This window comes from Ursus americanus, chromosome 32 (genome assembly GCF_024610735.1).
Source record: "Ursus americanus isolate L20-20 chromosome 32, mUrsAme1.1.p, whole genome shotgun sequence".
In the NCBI taxonomy this organism is placed as follows: Eukaryota; Metazoa; Chordata; class Mammalia; order Carnivora; family Ursidae; genus Ursus; species Ursus americanus.
Window position 1 is genome coordinate 15,583,988 of NC_142158.1, and position 18,444 is coordinate 15,602,431.

Genomic DNA, 18,444 nt, shown 5'->3' on the forward strand with positions numbered 1-18,444 from the left:
CTTAGAAATCACTGGAATGAGGGATTTGGTTGTCTCGTGTCTTTGATGGAGACATTTTTCTTTCGTCCTGTTCCGTGGCTCTCATCATGTGATGAAGAAATGGCTCTTCACAAATCCTTCAGCCACCTGAAGACTGAGGTGCTCCCTTGGGCCCAATCCAGAATTCCCACAGGAAGGGAATGATCGGCCCAGCTGGGATCAGTTGCCTCCCCAGATGTACCTCACCGCGGGCTTGGGCAGGGAGATGGAGTCAATGCAAGGACCTGGCAAAGCCCAGAGGAGCTGTACGGGTTGTCTAGGAGGGTGCAGGAAGCCAGAAAGAAATGAAATGAGCACTAGAGAGACAGAATGGAGGGTTCGCTCATCAACCGTGACCTAAACCAGAATGAACAGTAATTGAGGACACTTTGAAGAAAGAACAATGGAGCTTGGAAAGGTCTGGGTAAGGACCTTTGGCAAAGAATTAAAAAAAATTCTGAGTGATGCCTTAGTATATAAAGTTGGCAAAGAATTAAAAAAAATTCTGAGTGATGCCTTAGTATATAAAGTTGAGAGCCAGGGGTGGAATTGCCTGAAATGCCTTAGTATATAAAGTTGGCAAAGAATTAAAAAAAATTCTGAGTGATGCCTTAGTATATAAAGTTGAGAGCCAGGGATGGAATTGCCTGAAATTCTTAAAATGATAAAAGATAAAATCGTTGATTTCTGGAACCATTTGGATTAAGGAGTAGATTTCAAACATGTCTTAACATTGTTATTTAGTGTAGAGAATGGAAAATCATATCTCAAACAACAATTAATTAACTTTATTCCGAAAGATTCGCAAATATACTAGGGATTGATTAGACCCGTGGATGGATTATAGCTGCATGATGGAGACATTTAGAGCCAATCAGAGTGTATCCTTCATATTCTGAAGTCTTGGAACCCTTTCCCCATGGAGCGTCCGTGACGGTGACTGTCGTTCACGCTTATTCAGTGACACTACGTACGAGGCGCTGTCCTGGGCGTTTTTATACCCAATATCTCATTGACCCTTCCTCCAAACCCTGGGCGCTCCCTGTTTGTTAAAGCGAATTTTCTAGGATGTTTTCAACAGAATTATTAACGCTCTGCTTTTCCTTTCAGAGATGTGGTACTGGATCTTTCTGTGGGCTCTCTTCTCCTCTCTGTTTGTCCATGGTGCTGCGGGCGTGTTGATGTTTGTGATGCTGCAGAGACATAGGCAGGGGAGAGTAATCTCGCTCGTTGCAGTCAGCATCGGATTTCTGGCTTCCGTAACCGGAGCAATGATTACTAGTAAGTTGATTTTGTTTTGTTTAAGGCCCTAACTGTATATGCACTGTATTCTTACGACGACTGTGACCTTAGCGTCATCTCCCACGGCGGCTATTTTCAGCACCGATCACACTGCCCCTGGAAGGTGAAGATCAGTTCGTTTACTCGCTGAACGGATAGTTTTTGTCCTTCTCTGTGAAGACTCATTATGCAAGGTTCTGTGAGAAATAGAACAACTCATAAAAATTGTCAAGGGGCACAGAAACTCGTGGGGAAATTTATTTTCTAGTGGACATAGTTTTTGCTTTAAAGGAACTCCCTAAGTAGTCTGGGAGAGAGATAGGCACACAAATTTGACAGTGATAATTGTCATTAAAAAAGTGAAAATAGAGCCCGTAGGTCCTCAATGTGATCTGCCTAGGAATACAAAGTAAAATCGCACTTGCTTCTTAAACACAAATTGTTAGGACACAAATCTCCTCTGACCTTCTAGAGATCAGCCACATGAGTGTGTCCTCGAGCTGTGTGCAGCTCTCCTCTTGGGCTGTGCACAGTGCACTGCATACAGGCCTCGGGGTCATTCCCTCTGCCTCTCCTTCACACCGGACCGGGGCCCCAGCTCCACCTGGGGTTCAGAGAGCTGGTGCTGGTTTCTGCTGTGCTGTTCAGCCAGAACTTAGATGCGTCCTCTTGAGACCGGAGGGTTCTGCGGCCTCGTCCTTGGTGCGACTCTGCCAGCCACCGGCTGCTTCTCTGTGCTGCTGCTGAATTCTGCCACAGCTGGGGGTAGAAGAGGCTTATATTGCCACTCTCTTCTAGCCTGCTCCCGTATGTCTGGGGCAGCTCATTGCTGCCACAAAAAGGACATCTTCCTCCCTTCTGATTGGTTCCTAGGCCCCCAGATAAGAGTAAGTCCTTTTCTTCTGTAGTTCAAAGGCCTCCTTTTGTGTAGGACAGTCACCTTTTCCCAGAGGGATTGGCATACCTTGCCTGGGGAGGAAAGCCCTGTTCCCACGTCTCTGTGTCTGTCCTGTGGCGCTGATAGGACATTCATAAAATAGTTGTGGGACAAAGTATAACTATGATTTTTTATTGGGATTTAATTGAATGGAGAGGTTAATTTGGGAGGAACTGGCATGTAAACTGTTCCTCCCAAGAACATGTATTAGATTTCCATGTATTCATCTGTTTTTCATCCTTCCTTCACTCACCGTTCGGTGTTTCTGTGTTACTCCGTATTAGGTTTTTGTTGTGGCTGCTTGCAGCCTGTAACCTTGTTGTGCGGTGCCTCATGCATTTTGCCATCGAGAGGGTTTGAAACAAGCACTTAGGGTTAGCTGCAGCACAGGCTACACATAGTGAAGGGTAGAGATTCAGCCGGAAAGACAGTGGAGCCAAATCCTACAGGGTCGTGGAAGGCGAGCCAAAAAATTTGGACTTTTTTCCCTGCAGGCCTCGCAAAACAAGTAAGATCATTTTGAATGAGGTTGGCAAGGGACAAAGCAGCCCAACAGAAAAATTTGTTTTAATAGCTGAATATAGTTATACGTAAAGAACCAAGAGAAAACTCTGATAGCGCAGGGACCTTGTCTGTCTTCACCACCGCTGTGTTCCTAACAGTAAAGCAGTACCTGCATCATAACAGATACTCAGAAAATACTGGTTGGAGGGATGGGTGGAGTAGTGGAGGAGGTGCGGAGGAAAGAAAGGAAGAAATGGGGGAGGGAAGAGGAAGTAAGAGGCCTCACCTGTGATCTGAACTTGAGGCTGGGATCTGAACAGGAGTAGTACCTGTGGTTGAACATGACGTAAGGACTATGGCAAAAGGAAACAGTCTGAATTAGTTTTGTTCACCGTGGTGGCATACAGAGAGGCTCGGAAGGGACTGCCAGTGTTTTCGATGGGGGCCAATGCTATAATTGTGAACCCACGAACAGAGGAGGAAAGAAGGAACAGCCCACTCAGGAGTTGTAAGTAGTGTGTGGAGATGTGTATTTATTGCCATAAATTATTGTACAAGCTCAGAGAGCAGGAGAAATGTCACTGTCCTTCAGTTTATCTCTAGTGGTGCATTTTAGAAACTGCAGTGTTATAGTTTAAATCCTTAAAAAGATAAGTCTGACATAATTTCAAGTAAAAATTTGTATCCAGATTAGCCATAAAACATTTAAACTTCTGGCTAGTCTTTTGACCTGAAGACAGTTGAATTAAGAACACTAGCCAAAATGAGACTATTTTAGCTATATTTTCTAAATGCAATTTGTGAGCATCTGTATACTCAGAGCTGTGTATTCAAGTGTGCAAACGATTGCTTCATATCTATTCTGAATAAGATATTGACTGAATATAGATACACACCTATTATATTTTACTCCTTCTTAGATTTTATTTTCAATATAGTGATTTTTCGTTTTAGTTGGTATTGATTGTTAGTTAATCCAAAATTGGGAAAAATGGTGTCTGGGTAGTGCCATCAGCTGGCATTATACACCTGACTAATTTTAGCAAATCTGAAGGTATAAAACGACATCTCTGTGTTGGATTAATTTGCATTTCTCTGATCACTAAGGAGTTTGAACATCTCTTCCTATTCTCATTATATATTTTGATTTCTTTTTCTGCAAATTGATTCTTTAAATTATGTGCTTCTTTGGGGGTTCTTGCTTCCTTCTCCTTAAATTATAGGGGCTTCTTATACATGAGAGGTATTGGTCTCCTGTTGGTTTTGGACTTTGCAAATAACTTCTCAGTCTTTTATCAGTTACCTTCATCTATGATATCTACTGAGGAGAAAGCCTTAATTTCTGTGCTATCAGCTCAAAGAGTTTTTTGCCTTATGGTTTATAATTTAAGACGTTCTTCCCCACACCAAGGTCAAAAGATATGCTGATATATTTTCTAATGTTAATTTTATAGTTTTACCTTTAATACTGAGGTCTTTAATTCCTCTAGAACAGGAGTCAGCAAACATTTCCTTAAAGGAATTATGTTAAACTTTGCAAGCCTGGTGGTCCCTGTCACAGCTCTTTGACTCTGCCATTGTAGTGTGAAAGCAGATAGAGATGTGTGTAAATGAAGAGACCTGGCTTTTTCCAATAAAACTTTATTTACAAACAGGGGTCTGGCATTTAGGCATAATTTCATAAATTCCTGACTTGTGCCCTGGTCTAGAGTCTAACTTTGTATTTGGTATTAGATAGGATTCCGGGTGTATTTATTTTTCATCCCACATAATAAGTCAGTTTTGACCACACCATCCACTCAAAGCACTCATCCTCATTGATCCACCTTTTTTATGTATTATGCTCAAGGCACAAAGATCTGTCTCAAACCTGTTCTGATTTGTTAGTCTTTTTATGTGTCCTTACAGCAAGGTCACTTTTTTTTTTTTTTTAAATCCTTGTAGTTTTGTGATATTTCTTAATACATGGTTGGGCTAGATCCCTCTCATTTCTTCCCCAAAGTTAACATAGCTGTTATGGACTTTTATTCTTTCACATAGATTTTAGAATATGTCTACTCAGTTTCTCTAAAAGTATAACTGGGATTTTTGTTGGGATTCAATTGAATGGAGAGGTTAATTTGGGAAGAACTGGCAGAGTAAACTGTTCCACCCAAGAACATGTATTAGATTTCCATGTCTTCAGATCATCTTCTGTGTCTTTCCTTAGAGTTTAAAAATGTCTTTCTCAACAAGAGGGTTGCATATTTTTGGTTAATTCTTAAACTCTTATATTGTGGTTGTTGTTCGTGGTATCTTTCAATGACATTGGTTAGTTTTATTGGTGTAGAGAAACGCCGTTCAGTTTTCTGAGTTGAGTCTATGAAAGATAAACAAAGCAAAAAACTGGTACTTTGGAAAGATACTAAGATGAATAGATTGCTGGCAAACTAATAAAAAAAAAGTTAAGGCAGAAAAGCAAAGTATAGAACAAAATAGAATAAATGACTACAGACCCAATGATAGAGATAGAATAAAGAATGATAAAAATGACAGTTTTGCAAACAGGGATATATTCCTAAGTATGAAATGTCAAAATTGGCGTATGAGTACATTTAAGCAATTGCAGTGCTGAAGACCCTCACCCCCCAAAGGAACTCCAGCTCAACTGGAGTTTACAGATGAGTTCTACCAAATTTTGAAGGAATGGTTTAGTTCCTGTTTTATCCAAATTATTGAGGAAATGGAAAAAGTAAAAGCCATGCACAGCTTAATTTGCTGACGCCAGTGTAATCTTGTTAAGCAAGATAAAGACGGAGCAGGAGTGGAAAAGTATACGCTCATTTACCTTTTGAGTGTTACCGTAGGAATGCAAAGATAACTCAGGATCAGACATGACCATGGCTGTATGGCAATAAAACATTATTTATGGAAACTGAAATTTAAATTTTGTATGATTTTCATGTATCATGAAGTATTCTTCTTTTGATTTTAAAAAAAACCACTTAAAAATGTAAAAACCGGTCTTCGCTCCTGTGCCACGTCTGTGTGATGTGGTATGCAGGTCGGACCTGTGGACCACAGCTCGCCGGCCCCTCATCTGACCACACAGGCTGATAGAACCAACACCGTTAAAGCCAAATCTGCCTTAACCTTCACATCTACTTTCTCTCGGAAAATACGGAGGCCAAATCAGATCACTTCCATTAGTGTGTTGCTGTGTATTGACATCTTCCGTCCACTGGTGGCTCTTCTTCTTGCCTCTCTCGACCTTGTAGGTTCATATCTTTCACTAACCCTATGTCAGCTCAGCAGTGTTGCTTCCTCCACTTTGTCTTCACTCTGCCAGCCTTCGCTAGTCCCTCGGTCCTCGGGAGCTCTCTCCTTATTTCTAAGCGGTTCTTTCTGCCGTTGTTGGTAGTGGCAGTTCCAGACAGGCATCATTTATTTCAAGCATCCTGTTCCGCTTGTGTCTTCTTTGTTCTTGTATGACTTAGCCTTGTATTTCACCAAAAAAATAAAGGCAATAAAATTTGTGGTCTTTCATCTGGCTAGTGTTCAGCAAAATACACTGTAGAGAGAGTGAAAACTAAAGCAAAAATTGGGGGGAAAGACATTTGTGAACATATATAAATATAAAAAGATTAATATCCAAACTGTATTTAAAAAACCCTATAAATCCAATAAGAAGGAAACTCAGTAGAAAAAAAGACAAAAGATTTGACAAGCATTTCATAAAAGTAGAAAACCCTCCTGGTCTCTAATATGGGAAGAAAAGTTCAGTCACATTAATTATCAGGGAAATGCAAATTAATCACAAAGATGACATCTCTTACTTACAAGACTGACAAAAATTAAAAAAAGATACCAACTGCTTCTGAAGATACGGAGTTAACTGGAATATAAATGGGTACAACTACTTTAGAAGACAGTTTGGCATTACTTAGTAAAGTTGAAAATGCCCATAATGTAAGACTGAGCAATTCTGCTTTTACCCATGTTGAAGAGAAATTTTGACTGCATGTGTGGGCACAAGGATGTTCACAGAATCAGTGTTTGTCATTGTTAAGGGTTGGAAACAAATGTTATTGGCAGTTGGATGGATAAGTTATGGTATATTCATGCTTCAATATATGTATTGAATATTTATATATATAAAATATGTATTTTAAAGACTTTTTTATTTGAGAGAGAGAGAGAGAGTGGAGGGGGAGGGGCAGAGGGAGAGAGAACCTCAAGCAGGCTCCATGCTGAGCTTGGAGTACGACGTGGGGCTGGATCCCACGACCCTGAGATCATGACTGGAGCCGAGACCAAGAGTCAGACACTTAACTGACTTGCCACCCAGGTGCCCCTACATATATTTTTATAAATACTCTTTCAAATCTGCTCAATATTTAGTAGCAGTGTTTCCAAATTCATTTATTAGGCACGCAAAGTTGTTTTCTTGCCAATCCTTTAGATTAAGAGTTCCACTGGTACGGTCTTTTCTGACCAGTGCTTCTGGGTGTGAAATCCCAGTGCAGTGGGGGCTTCTGTAAATCTACTTCTTTTGGAGGGAAGTTGTAACTTCTGAATTTCTTCCTAACTGATTACCCACTGGAAAGAAAATGGCGGTTTGTTCTATTTTCTGTATAACACTGTGGAGGCTTGTAGGGCTTGTCCATCTGTTCCTTGAAAGATTTTAAAGAAGAATGGGTTATTTAGTAGTATTGTTTGTTTTTCCTGGAACAGCAGGGCCTTCCAGCATGAAATCTGTTTTAATCACAAGACCAGCTCAATAATAAAGGAGTCAGCTTATTTAGGAAAGAAGATGATGGTAGAGTGGAAAGGTTCTCAGTACTCATTTTCTACTCCTTAAATCTCTTTTTCTTATTCCATTCTCGCTTTGTCTCTTTGGGTAGTACGTTTCCATGGCTCCTGACCTCCAGTTAAATTCTAAACCCTACAGGAGATGTCCAAACATGCTTTCCGGGTCCTCCACCTCCAGCCAAAGGACCCCACCCTGAACTTCAGAGGCACAGAAATAATAAATACAAGCACCATTCCTTTTAGTCACAGAGCAAACACTTGACATTGAACATGTACACAATTTTTCTTATTCTACAAGCATTTGCTACCTAGCTTAAAGTATAATTTATTCCTTATTATTTCAGATCAGGAGTTCAGTGAATTTCGTCATTACTTACTAGTATTTTAGTTTGGAAAATAGGATTGAAAGATATTCTGACTTGAAGATGAAAGTTTCTTGGAATTAGAGAGAAGTGTAGGCAAGTTGGTGTAGAAATTGTTAGATTTTTAAAATTAATTTTAATTACATAAGTAACATACGACTGCATATTCTCCTTGTAGAACTTAAAACATTATGGGTAAGGCAAAGGTCTCTTTGGACTAGCACTCCCAAACCAGTGCCCTTCTCAGTTGTAATCCCTATTTTCAGTTTGGCTTATATCCCCCAGACTGTATGTATATATGAATATTACATTCATTCATATTTACATATATACATGCTTACACACACGCACACAGATATATGTACTAGTAGAGAATATATATAGTTTTAGGTTTCTTTTTCTTTTTTGCATAAATGATATGTCTTAGGTTTTTTCTATGTCAGTTCATAAGGTTTTTATTCTTCTTTTGAAATTGTATGGGTCTCATAGTGTGGGCTTGATCTAGTTTACCCATGCCAGACTGAAGAATATTGGGTTCTTGCTTTTGATTTTGTGGTAGTTTTTTTTGTTTTTGTTTTTGTTTTTGCTACTACAAAAAATACACCTTTGTTATTACATGTGTGTTTGTGTGTATATATGTTTGTGTCTGTACTCTGGACATGGCTCAAGTATTTTTCTAGTCCGTCCCTTTTGGGTTTTCCTCTTTTTTATGTAGTTTTAAGTAGTCCTCTTTTCCTAAGATCATACATACATTCTCTTCTGTTTTAAAGTTTACATTTATAGCTTTGTTTTTAACATTTTGTTCTTTAACCCATGTGAAATTTATTCTGGGCAGTGGTGTGAAGTAGGGACCTAGATTTATTCCTTCTAATGGCTGCTAGTTGTTCCAACACCATGGAAATTTAGGGTAAATCCACATAAAAACAGTATTTCTCAGGTTTATTTTAGTATTTTTATTTTAATATAATTTTTGATAACAAAGCATAAGATCTTTAATTTTTTTTGTTTTCAAAGATTTATTTATTTATTACTTTAGAGAGAAAGAGACTGAGATCACGTAGGAGGAAGGGGCAGAGGGAGAGGGAAAGAGAGAATCCCAAGCAGACTCCTCTCTGAGCACAGAGCCCAGTGCAAGGTTTGATCCCAGGACCCTGAAATCATGACCTGAGGCAAAATCAAGAGTCAGCTGCTTAACCCCCTGAGCCACCCAGATGCCCCAGATCTTTAAAATTTTTAAAGAGTGTTCACCAATTCTAAAATTTGAGGATATCACCAGTTATACTAGTGAAGTTTATTACTCGATTAAGTAAATGTTGGTGCCACTAGGAGTTTTATTTAATGTTGAGGTGTTTATCAGTTACTTATGATTTTCTGAACTCCTTGTTTTCTTTTTCACGTACGTGAACGTGTGAAATGTGATAGAGTGATTTGGGGATTTATAGTCAGACTAACCTGGAATTTCAATTTGGGCTAGTCATTGAAACTCTCTGAACCTCTGTTTTTCATCTTTACATTAGGTGATAATACTGTGGAGTGGAATGATATTTAAAGATAGTATTTGTAAAGTTGCTATATCAATATACATTGTATGTAGTAAAAATGTAATACATTTTGATTTCCTTCTTAAAAAATATGCATATGAAGTCCTTGGCATAGATGAATAACTTCCTTTTCTGGTTTATATCTCTTTAGAGGAATATAGTTACTTTTATTTGGGAGATTTTAAGAGAAATACAGAGTTAATTCTTAGCTAATTTTTTATGAACAGACTTCTATCTCAAATAATTGTCATTTCAGTGTCTCTGAATCATTTACTTCTGGTCTTTTCTTTTGTTTGGCCACTCTAGGATAGATAGTTTTTTCTAGGGGAAAGTTTGAAGGCCATCTCAATCTGTGAGAAGGCATACTCAAATTTAAATGTTTCATTATATAGTGTATTAATAAGGTGAAGTGTTGAATCAGATGGGCTCTGAGACTCCTGAACTCTGGGATTCTCCCAGTCTCGGAAGTGTGCATGATCTAAACATTGTTCCCCGAACAGATGTCAGGTGCATCTTGCATTTTTATTAGATGTCAAGATACTGGTCTCTAAATAACTTTATGGTTGTATGCTTTATTAAAAAAACATAATAAACTTTATATGATAGATTCTGAAATGTAGTAGTCACTATTCAATATTTCATGACATTTAAGAATTAATTTTTAAAAAATTTCTTGAATAACTTAGAAACTGCATTAAATTGTGTAGTTTTCTGTATTTTCATTTATAATTATCAGTATATTGAGTTGTATGTTTATAAAAATAGTGGTCTGTTTAATTCAATGCCCAGGTGAGAGAGTACAATAACAAATTATTCATGTTTTATGAACATGTTTGGTGTCAAGTAAACAGCATGTACTGTAGATATGTATTTTGCAGCTGGATAGAAAAGCCTTCCTTCGGTGAAGTGGTGTGGGCAAGTGTGGCTTTTTCCACTCCCACGGGAACTTCCGTGGACAGTTTGGAAGATGAGAATGACGGATGACTGACTCTGGCGTGCTGGGATGTAGAGCGATCTGCCGTCCCCACGGTGCAGTGTGTTACGAAGGGAATGAACGTGTTGTTTTGTTTCTCTGCCCCCTTCTCATGCAGGCGCAGCAGTCGCGGGCATCTACCGGGTTGCAGGGAAGAACATGGCCCCTTTGGAGGCGCTGGTGTGGGGCGTGGGACAGACTGTATTGACATTAATCATCTCCTTCTCAAGGATCCTCGCCACACTCTGAGCTTTCGGTGGGAATGTCTTACTTCACTTAAGGAAACAGATGTACAGATTGTCAGAACACGGCGTTGTGAAGGAGCGGCAATGAAATCGAGAAGGAGAATGTGGAAGGAGCAGGTCGCAGCAGCCGGCCTGAGCTGTGTGCAAAGATCGCCCTCTGGTGTCCAAGTGATTGCACTACCGCACTGCACCTTACGTGCCTCCGTCCCAGGCCAGGCGCATCACACTACGGGAAGCTACTCGAAGAAGCACCTTGTTTAGCTGCCAATCAGGTTAACATTGGTGTTGACTCATTGTTCTTAACAGTGTTGTGTTGAGTTACAGGGACGTTTGGAGGAATTGATATATGTGCCAAACTCTTCTCTTTTTTTTAACATTGATCATGTGACAATTTCCAAGTGCAGATGTAGATGAGTGCTGTGAACCATATTTGACATGAATTCAGGTAACTAGTGAGATTTTTGTTTCGTGATGCTAAATCCCGTATGAGTGCTGAACACCGAATCATTTAATAGGAGGTAAACTATTTGGTTTTTAATGTTGAACGTTTCTGGGATTTAGGGCTTTAATATGTTTAGGCATTGTTATTTACTTTAATTTATATGGAAAATAATATGTAATGGAAAACTAGCTGAACTCTTTCAAGGACTCCAAGTAGACCCGTACGGTGCATCCTTTCCACTCACTTAAATAACACTCTTTTAATAGTTTCCCTCCTACGTAACTATTCTATTGACATGAATTCAAAAACTTCATGGGTCACACACATTGACTGTAGTTCGTGTGTCATAAAAATATAATTTGAAAATTTTCTTATAAACTTTGTAAGAAAAGAAGTCTGAAATGCATGTTGCATTCTTTGACCCTTCTAAAGAAAGTTTTTGCCATGTATCTCATGGAGAAAACATCTTTATAACTAGTATCTCGGTGGGATTATATTACTTGTTGCATATATCTTGATTTTTGACAAAACATAAACAGTCTTTCATTCTGGAGTATTACCTATATTCAAAGAGTGGCCTAAATTAGGCCGTGAAAACAAAGAGCCTCATTTGTAGATAAGTAACAAGTAAGTTATATAAGAAGAGTAATAAACTATCTTACATTGGGCATGTGGTAACATAATTTCGCTAAGTAAAAATTGGGGAATATAATAAATAATTTAAAAATTTGGCAGTTAATCTCAGCATATCGGTACAGTACTGAACATACATTACGCTGACTCTGTTGTTCGGTTCTTGATTTGTGCAGTTAACTTTCCTAGAATCAGTGATGACATTTTTAGAATGAAAAGGTCCTTAGTAATACAACATTTTAAGAGGTTTTGGCAAGATGCAGTTGTTTCTAAGAGTGCAAGGAGTAAGGGAAACAGAACCTGGTTGAATTTGTCTCCTCCTGAGATTGTTTTATTTTTTTTTTAATTTTATTTATTTATTTTTTTTAAGATTTTATTTATTTATTTGACAGAGATAGAGACAGCCAGCGAGAGAGGGAACACAAGCAGGGGGAGTGGGAGAGGAAGAAGCAGGCTCATAGCGGAAGAGCCTGATGTGGGGCTCGACCCCGGAACGCCAGGATCACGCCCTGAGCCGAAGGCAGACGCTTTAACCGCTGTGCCACCCAGGCACCCCCTGAGATTGTTTTAAATACCAGGTCCTCTTATAAATGTGCTGACTCAAAAAGCCACTGCAGAAAATATGAAGTTAAGGGCGATCTAAAAAATAATCTTCATACTCTAGCCTCACTGTTTTATAACCCGATTTGGTAAAAAGTACGTTTCTATTAGGTCCCATTCAGTTTAAGACCTTCATTACCCACACCACTTTTTCTCCCCTGAAAAGCAGAATGTGTATCAATGACTTAACAATAGGGGGTTGGGGATACTTTTACCAGTATGGAAGCCAATTTGGGGGGTTTACTAATGCTGTGGCTTGGAAATCTGTTTTTAAAGAAACCAGTAAGCAACTATGCATCCCTAGAGATCTTTGAAGTAATCTTAAAATCAATTCTTTTTATTATGTACAAGCCTAAAATTATTTTCTTGTGTTCTTTATGTTCCTGATGTTTTCCCAAATTAAATTTAGGCACAAATTTTCCAAGTCAATTTGATTTCTCCTTTTCTTTTAGACTTGAATTGTGTTCTTCCTTTACTTTGGCTCTTCTGTTGGTAATTTCAAGTGTTCATATTCTTTGAGAGGAGTTACCAATAATGTGTTCACGTTGTTTCAGATCTATGATATGAATATTTATTTTAACATATGGTTGTTTCACGACTTAAGGAAGTTATCATGATAAGGGAATACGGAGACATGGTTTAGAATCCAAAATTAGCCAGAAAATAACCTGGACACATTAAATCCATCAATGTGTGGACCAAAGAGATTTCAACTCCTGTTTTTGCTCTAAGAATGGAAGTATAATTGGATGGTTAATAATTAGTCTACGGAGTGTCCTGCGGCTATCCCCATCAGGTTGCTTTACACTCTCAATTGTGTCTGTGTGTGTACTTTTAACCATTGGGGGAATTGTTGGTTTCTTTGCTGTTTTCAGTTCTTTCCATTGGGATTTTGTGCAAATGTCACTCTCTTGATGTTTTGAAATGCAGTTGAATAGTGTGAATTGATGACATTGTCTTAATAGCTATTTCTATGCCGAGATTTTTTTTTAAATCAGTGGTTTTCCTACAGAGACAACTAATGCTTAATGATATATACCCCCCCACACATATATGTCATTATATACATGTATGTAAAGCTGCTATATATGAATATAGTCTAATTGGAAAGCTTTTGTTCAGTGAACACTTTCATGTTCTAGTAGAGAATTTTATATATTTGTTCAGTTGAATGAGCTTTTAAATAAGTAAGGATGTTTGAGATTTTTGAACTTGGAGACATTTTTCTTGGTTTATTAGTGCTGGAGACCCTTGTTTGTGATGTGACAAAAGCCCTTATTGGTGTATTTGGGTTACACCATCTTAAAATTTACATGTGATTTAGCAGTAAACTTTCTTCGTGATAAATGCAGGAAGGAAGGGGGAAATCCTTTAGAGTTTACACTCCTTTATTAAAAAAAAAAATGTTTACTAAAGTACTACTGATGGTGAAATCAGTTCCCCAAAGAAGAGATCTATGCCAATATGCACAAACTAATTATTATTTAACATGCTGATTAGAACTGTCCATAGATCAGAATCAATCAGGGGGGCCACCAAAGCTACAAGTAATACATAAAACTTTTAAATGAAGGAGGTGCCAGTGATCTTCCCCATGGGATGACTCCACTGGTTGCCTAGAACGAGGACATTTCTAAATGATGGCTCTATTCGGCGCACACAGCTTAATCATTCTCACTTTAGATCGCAGTGTATAATAAATAGTCTTATAGTTTGTTACCCAATGTACTTTCTTAGTATTTGCCATGTACATTTCCATTGCCCAAAAAAGCATAAGGGTTTTGTTTGTACTTTAAGTGAGAAATAAGGAAATGAGCTGCCCCGTATATCATGCATCTGTGATATAAGCAACAGGGATAAGTTCAAGTCAAAGAGTGTTGTTGAACAGGCCTTTAAAGATCTAATTAAGACACAAACAGCGCTGCCGTGTTACTGTGGCCAAGCCAGCACTGCCATGCCAACTAACTTAGTCTCATAAGCGTGTTTGGTGGATCTGCTGTTTTCAAAGTGCTGTACTGAGTATTTTTATAGTAAGTACAAGGATGACCGAGGGGGGATCCCTGCCCTTGAGTCCACCGAGAGCTAGCAAAGTGATTGATTGTACACCCTAAAAAGGTTGGGACATTTTACTTCCCAATTCTGTTTGAGAGTTGAAGTCCTGTTCCCCCTGCCCCCAAATTCTGGTTTTCCCATTTTATTCACCAAAAGGACTTTCTGTAGCTGAGATATCATCACTGTGACAGAGTGGACGGAGCACTAGACTCTAAGCCCACCCCATCAACTCGAAGCCAGGGCTTGTCGACGTCTTGCGGATGAGCGCAGAGCAGTACATGTTTGGCAGCAGGTGGTCAAGAAGAGAGTCATTAGAATGGTTTTAATGACATTTTTAACAGCAATCGAATGGGTGGTTTTGTAAAATTCATCTATTTTCTTCTGTTTCCACATGTTCCCCTACATATATTTTAAGAAGGAAACTGAGAAATGTCTCTTATAATCTTGCTTCCTTTACCTCCTCTCCACCTCTTTATTTCAAAAATGAGCAGATTCTCCAAGACCACTTGTGGGAGTTGGTGGCGGTGGAGATGGCCGGGGCAAGCAGGGTGAAATTGCTGTGTTTATCGCTAGTTAAACGAGCGTAGCCAGCGCTGACTTCTCTGCCTTTGCCTTACCCTGCTCGCTTCCCGCTCGCTTCCCTTGGATCATTCAGCCAACATCCATTGAATGTCTACCGCATGCAACCTAACTGTCCTCGTTTTAGGGATGGGAAAGGGTGTCCTCTGTATCCTCCTCTCCTCCACCACCCTGGGCTGCGGGCTTCAGGCGTCATGTCAGTTCTGCAGGAAGGAGAACCGGGCTTCAGCGCCTACCGCGTCCTTCCTCCCATGGACCAAAGGTGCTTACGCCCTACTCGTTTGTCTCTAACTGCGAGGAGATACTGTTACTTTTGATTTACGTCCAGGTTATAATTCACAAAGTCACAAGATGCTAAGGATATTTTTTCTGAAATATTCTCGAACTACTTCACTCTTGCTATTAAATTTTTTCTCTCTCAGAACGTCTTAATCAGACTCTCTTCAAAGAGTCCTTACTTGTCTGTAAGATGTGAAGACCATCGGACGTCAGGAAGAAATTCTGGTAGACCTAGATGGAGAGAAGCTGGGCACCGCTTGCTGGGTCGCTGTGTAAATTGCCATTCCTTTCAATAATCAGGGGTGAGAATCTCAGTGTTGAAAACAGGCTAGTGATCCTAGCAGTTGGCTCATAATTTCTCTGAACTCCTAGTCCTTTTTATAACAGCTTGTGGGGACACTCTTAAGGTGCAAAACGACATTATTTCATTAAAGATGATAAGGTTTTTCAAACATGTGGTAGCATTTTGTAGCAGCGGGCAGTTTAAAGGCAGGAAGAAGGGCTGGAGGGAAGGGCCCGCCAGCTGGGGCGGTCGCGAGAAGTCCCCTGGGCGATGGGAACACAGCTGCCCCCTGGTGGTAGATCCGTAAACTACACTGTGTGAGGATGTCTGCGGCAGGATTACAACATGCTGTGTCTTGTGAGACTGAACGGAGCATTTGCAATCCTATTACGTGTGTGTGTGGTGATGGGTGTGCTCTTCTCACGGAAGGATCTCTGTTCAGTGTAGACAGTACAGTGTGTTTGAGGAGGCTGCTAAAGTCGTTATCTGAAAACGTATCTGTGAATTTGGGGAAGTAGTGGTTAATATGTAAAGTATTTTCAGTAAATGTGGCAATGCAGCAGCGAATACTTTATTAAATTGATGGAGGCACCCACATTTCTGAATGAACTGAGCTCTGAACTGTAACGGTCTCCTCTCGCGTTTGGAGGACTCGGCTTTACATTCATTGCGCATATGCTGAACTTACATAATGACCCTTTGTCGGTTTCAAGAACTAATTTTGCAGTTTCATAAAAATCTCCCTCTTCCTTCCATACCGATGTCATATGTTCTAGTTTAAACATATGTACAGTTTGTTGATAGACCCAGAAGTGTGGTTTAGAAGAAAATGTTCTTAACACCTTATGGTTATGCAGCTATAATCTTACTGAAAAATAAATGCTATAGGTAAGCCAAGAGAGCATGAACTTCTTACATATTTTTTGGATTATACACTGCACCCATAACGATCTCCCCTCAGTGGGAATGTGACAGCCCCCTCTTTGGGAATGTATTTAGGTATGTAACTGAAACTGGAAAGCAGTGTAACACAAATATATAGGAAGAGGAACTATCATTCATAATTACCGTAACTAACACTTTTTCTCCAAAATACATACTGATGATTTCCAAAGTTCATCTCTTGTTTTAGAGCCCTGTATAAATGAATGCTAACTGGACAGTACTACTGATGATGAGAAATTTCTCTTGTTTTTAAACTAAAATATTTGCACATCATCACTAAGTATCTTGGGGGGAGGAACGTTTTAAAGTTTTCTCCATGGAGAGTGAAATAGAGGCACTTGTTTGAAAAGTAATTAAAAATGATTTACTTTCAAAGTTGGATGAGTTGATGGTCTAATTGTTGACACTTTCTTGGTATCTGTGATATCAGATGCATTTATGATGGAGAAATTTTTACAGTTTCAACCCTCTACTCAACACACACACACGAGCTATACACGTTTAGATGAACAAATAAAATTCCACAGTATTTTTCATTTAGTACTATAACTTGCTAAAATTCCTCGGATTCTACCATGAAGTATTAACCCCTGACTCTAGTCATCTGAGGACAAGTGGATCAACTTCAAGTTAACCAACAAAAATGGCTTGATTTAAATAGCAAAAATATAGTTTACCCGATAGGTATTAAAAATTCACTTTCAAATTGTGTTAACTCTCAGACCACTGATGAATCATTTAGTAAAACACAGTAGTTTTTAAAAGCTAAATGATGCCTTAGTGCCTTGGAAGTTAAGATACTTTTGCAAAGTGAATTTGGCAGGATTCAAGATTGGCGCGCTCGTCACTGGGGATTTAGAGTTTAGGGACGGTATAACTGAATTAACTCCTTATGGTGAATAAAAATCAGCCATTTTGCCATTGACTCCGACAGATGACAACTACTTTCCTTACATTTTCACGATGCGGTATTCGTCTATAATTTTTTTTTTCTTTTTACAAGTAAGTTTGAAATGGAGAAAAATGTAGTCAAGACAATTACATGTGGGATTTTAAAATTTAGTTTTCTCGTAAACTAGAAACTCTAGTGTGAACAGTGTTAGTGTCGTTATATCGTAGTACAAGGGCAGAAACTTTATGTAAACTTTAGGCATATGTTTACCATCAGGGATTTATTTTTACTATAGAAATACTTAATGTACTGTGAAGTTTAAAGACAGGAAGGATAAATGTCGGACGGGGTCACGCACAAAAGCAAAGGTACATGTGATGAGGAACCCTGCGTTATGTGAACACAATCCGCCCCTTCTGTTAAGACTATAAACTACACTGTATGAGTATGTGACTGCATGTTTACATAATACAGTTTAATTTCGAAGGATTACTTTAAAGACTATGTTTGTGTATAATACCTAACGAGCTGTAAATATTGTATACTATTGATTTTTAATTTTATATAAGCGATTTTTTTATTTCCCAATTCATGTACAAATCTCACTGTGTATATAGCGTAATTTCCTGGAGAACACAGGTTTTGCAGTGAACTGTTTTTTAATCGTGGTAAGCATCAGGCTAGCCTTCAGGATGTTGGTCTTTATTTTAAATTATTTTCCACCACTCATTTTCTTCGAAGGGCAGCCATAAGCATATGCAAGTTATTTTTGACTCTAGAAAGTTGGTCTGCAAACACAAGATCTAGGTTCCAATTCGTTGCTTTAAAGAAAAGATGCACAATGAATATCATCCACTGTCTAATCACAGGACCGTTTCTGAGGTCCATGTGTCTCTCCTCTTTGTAATATACAGGGTGAACTCTTTACTGACACACACAGGACAACTGTTAAAAGTGAATCCAGCACTTAAACATCATTACATAGAATTTATTGGATTAAAAATTTGTAATATACAGTATTTTAATAAAATTTCTGTATTCAATTTCATGCACTTATATATAAATAAACCTGTCTTTAAAAGCTTTA

At 38.8% G+C, this 18,444-nt stretch overlaps 1 protein-coding gene across 1 annotated transcript in view; it reads left to right on the forward strand.

Annotated features, from left to right (window-relative positions):
* TMEM170B (transmembrane protein 170B) overlaps nt 1-18,444 on the forward strand; it is a 34,831-nt gene extending 16,387 nt beyond the window's left edge. The window contains exons 2-3 of the mRNA XM_045811536.2: nt 1,129-1,299; nt 10,526-18,444. Of these exons, the coding sequence (XP_045667492.1) occupies nt 1,129-1,299; nt 10,526-10,656 (302 nt within the window). The 3' untranslated portion in view covers nt 10,657-18,444. The remainder of the gene's footprint in view (nt 1-1,128; nt 1,300-10,525) is intronic.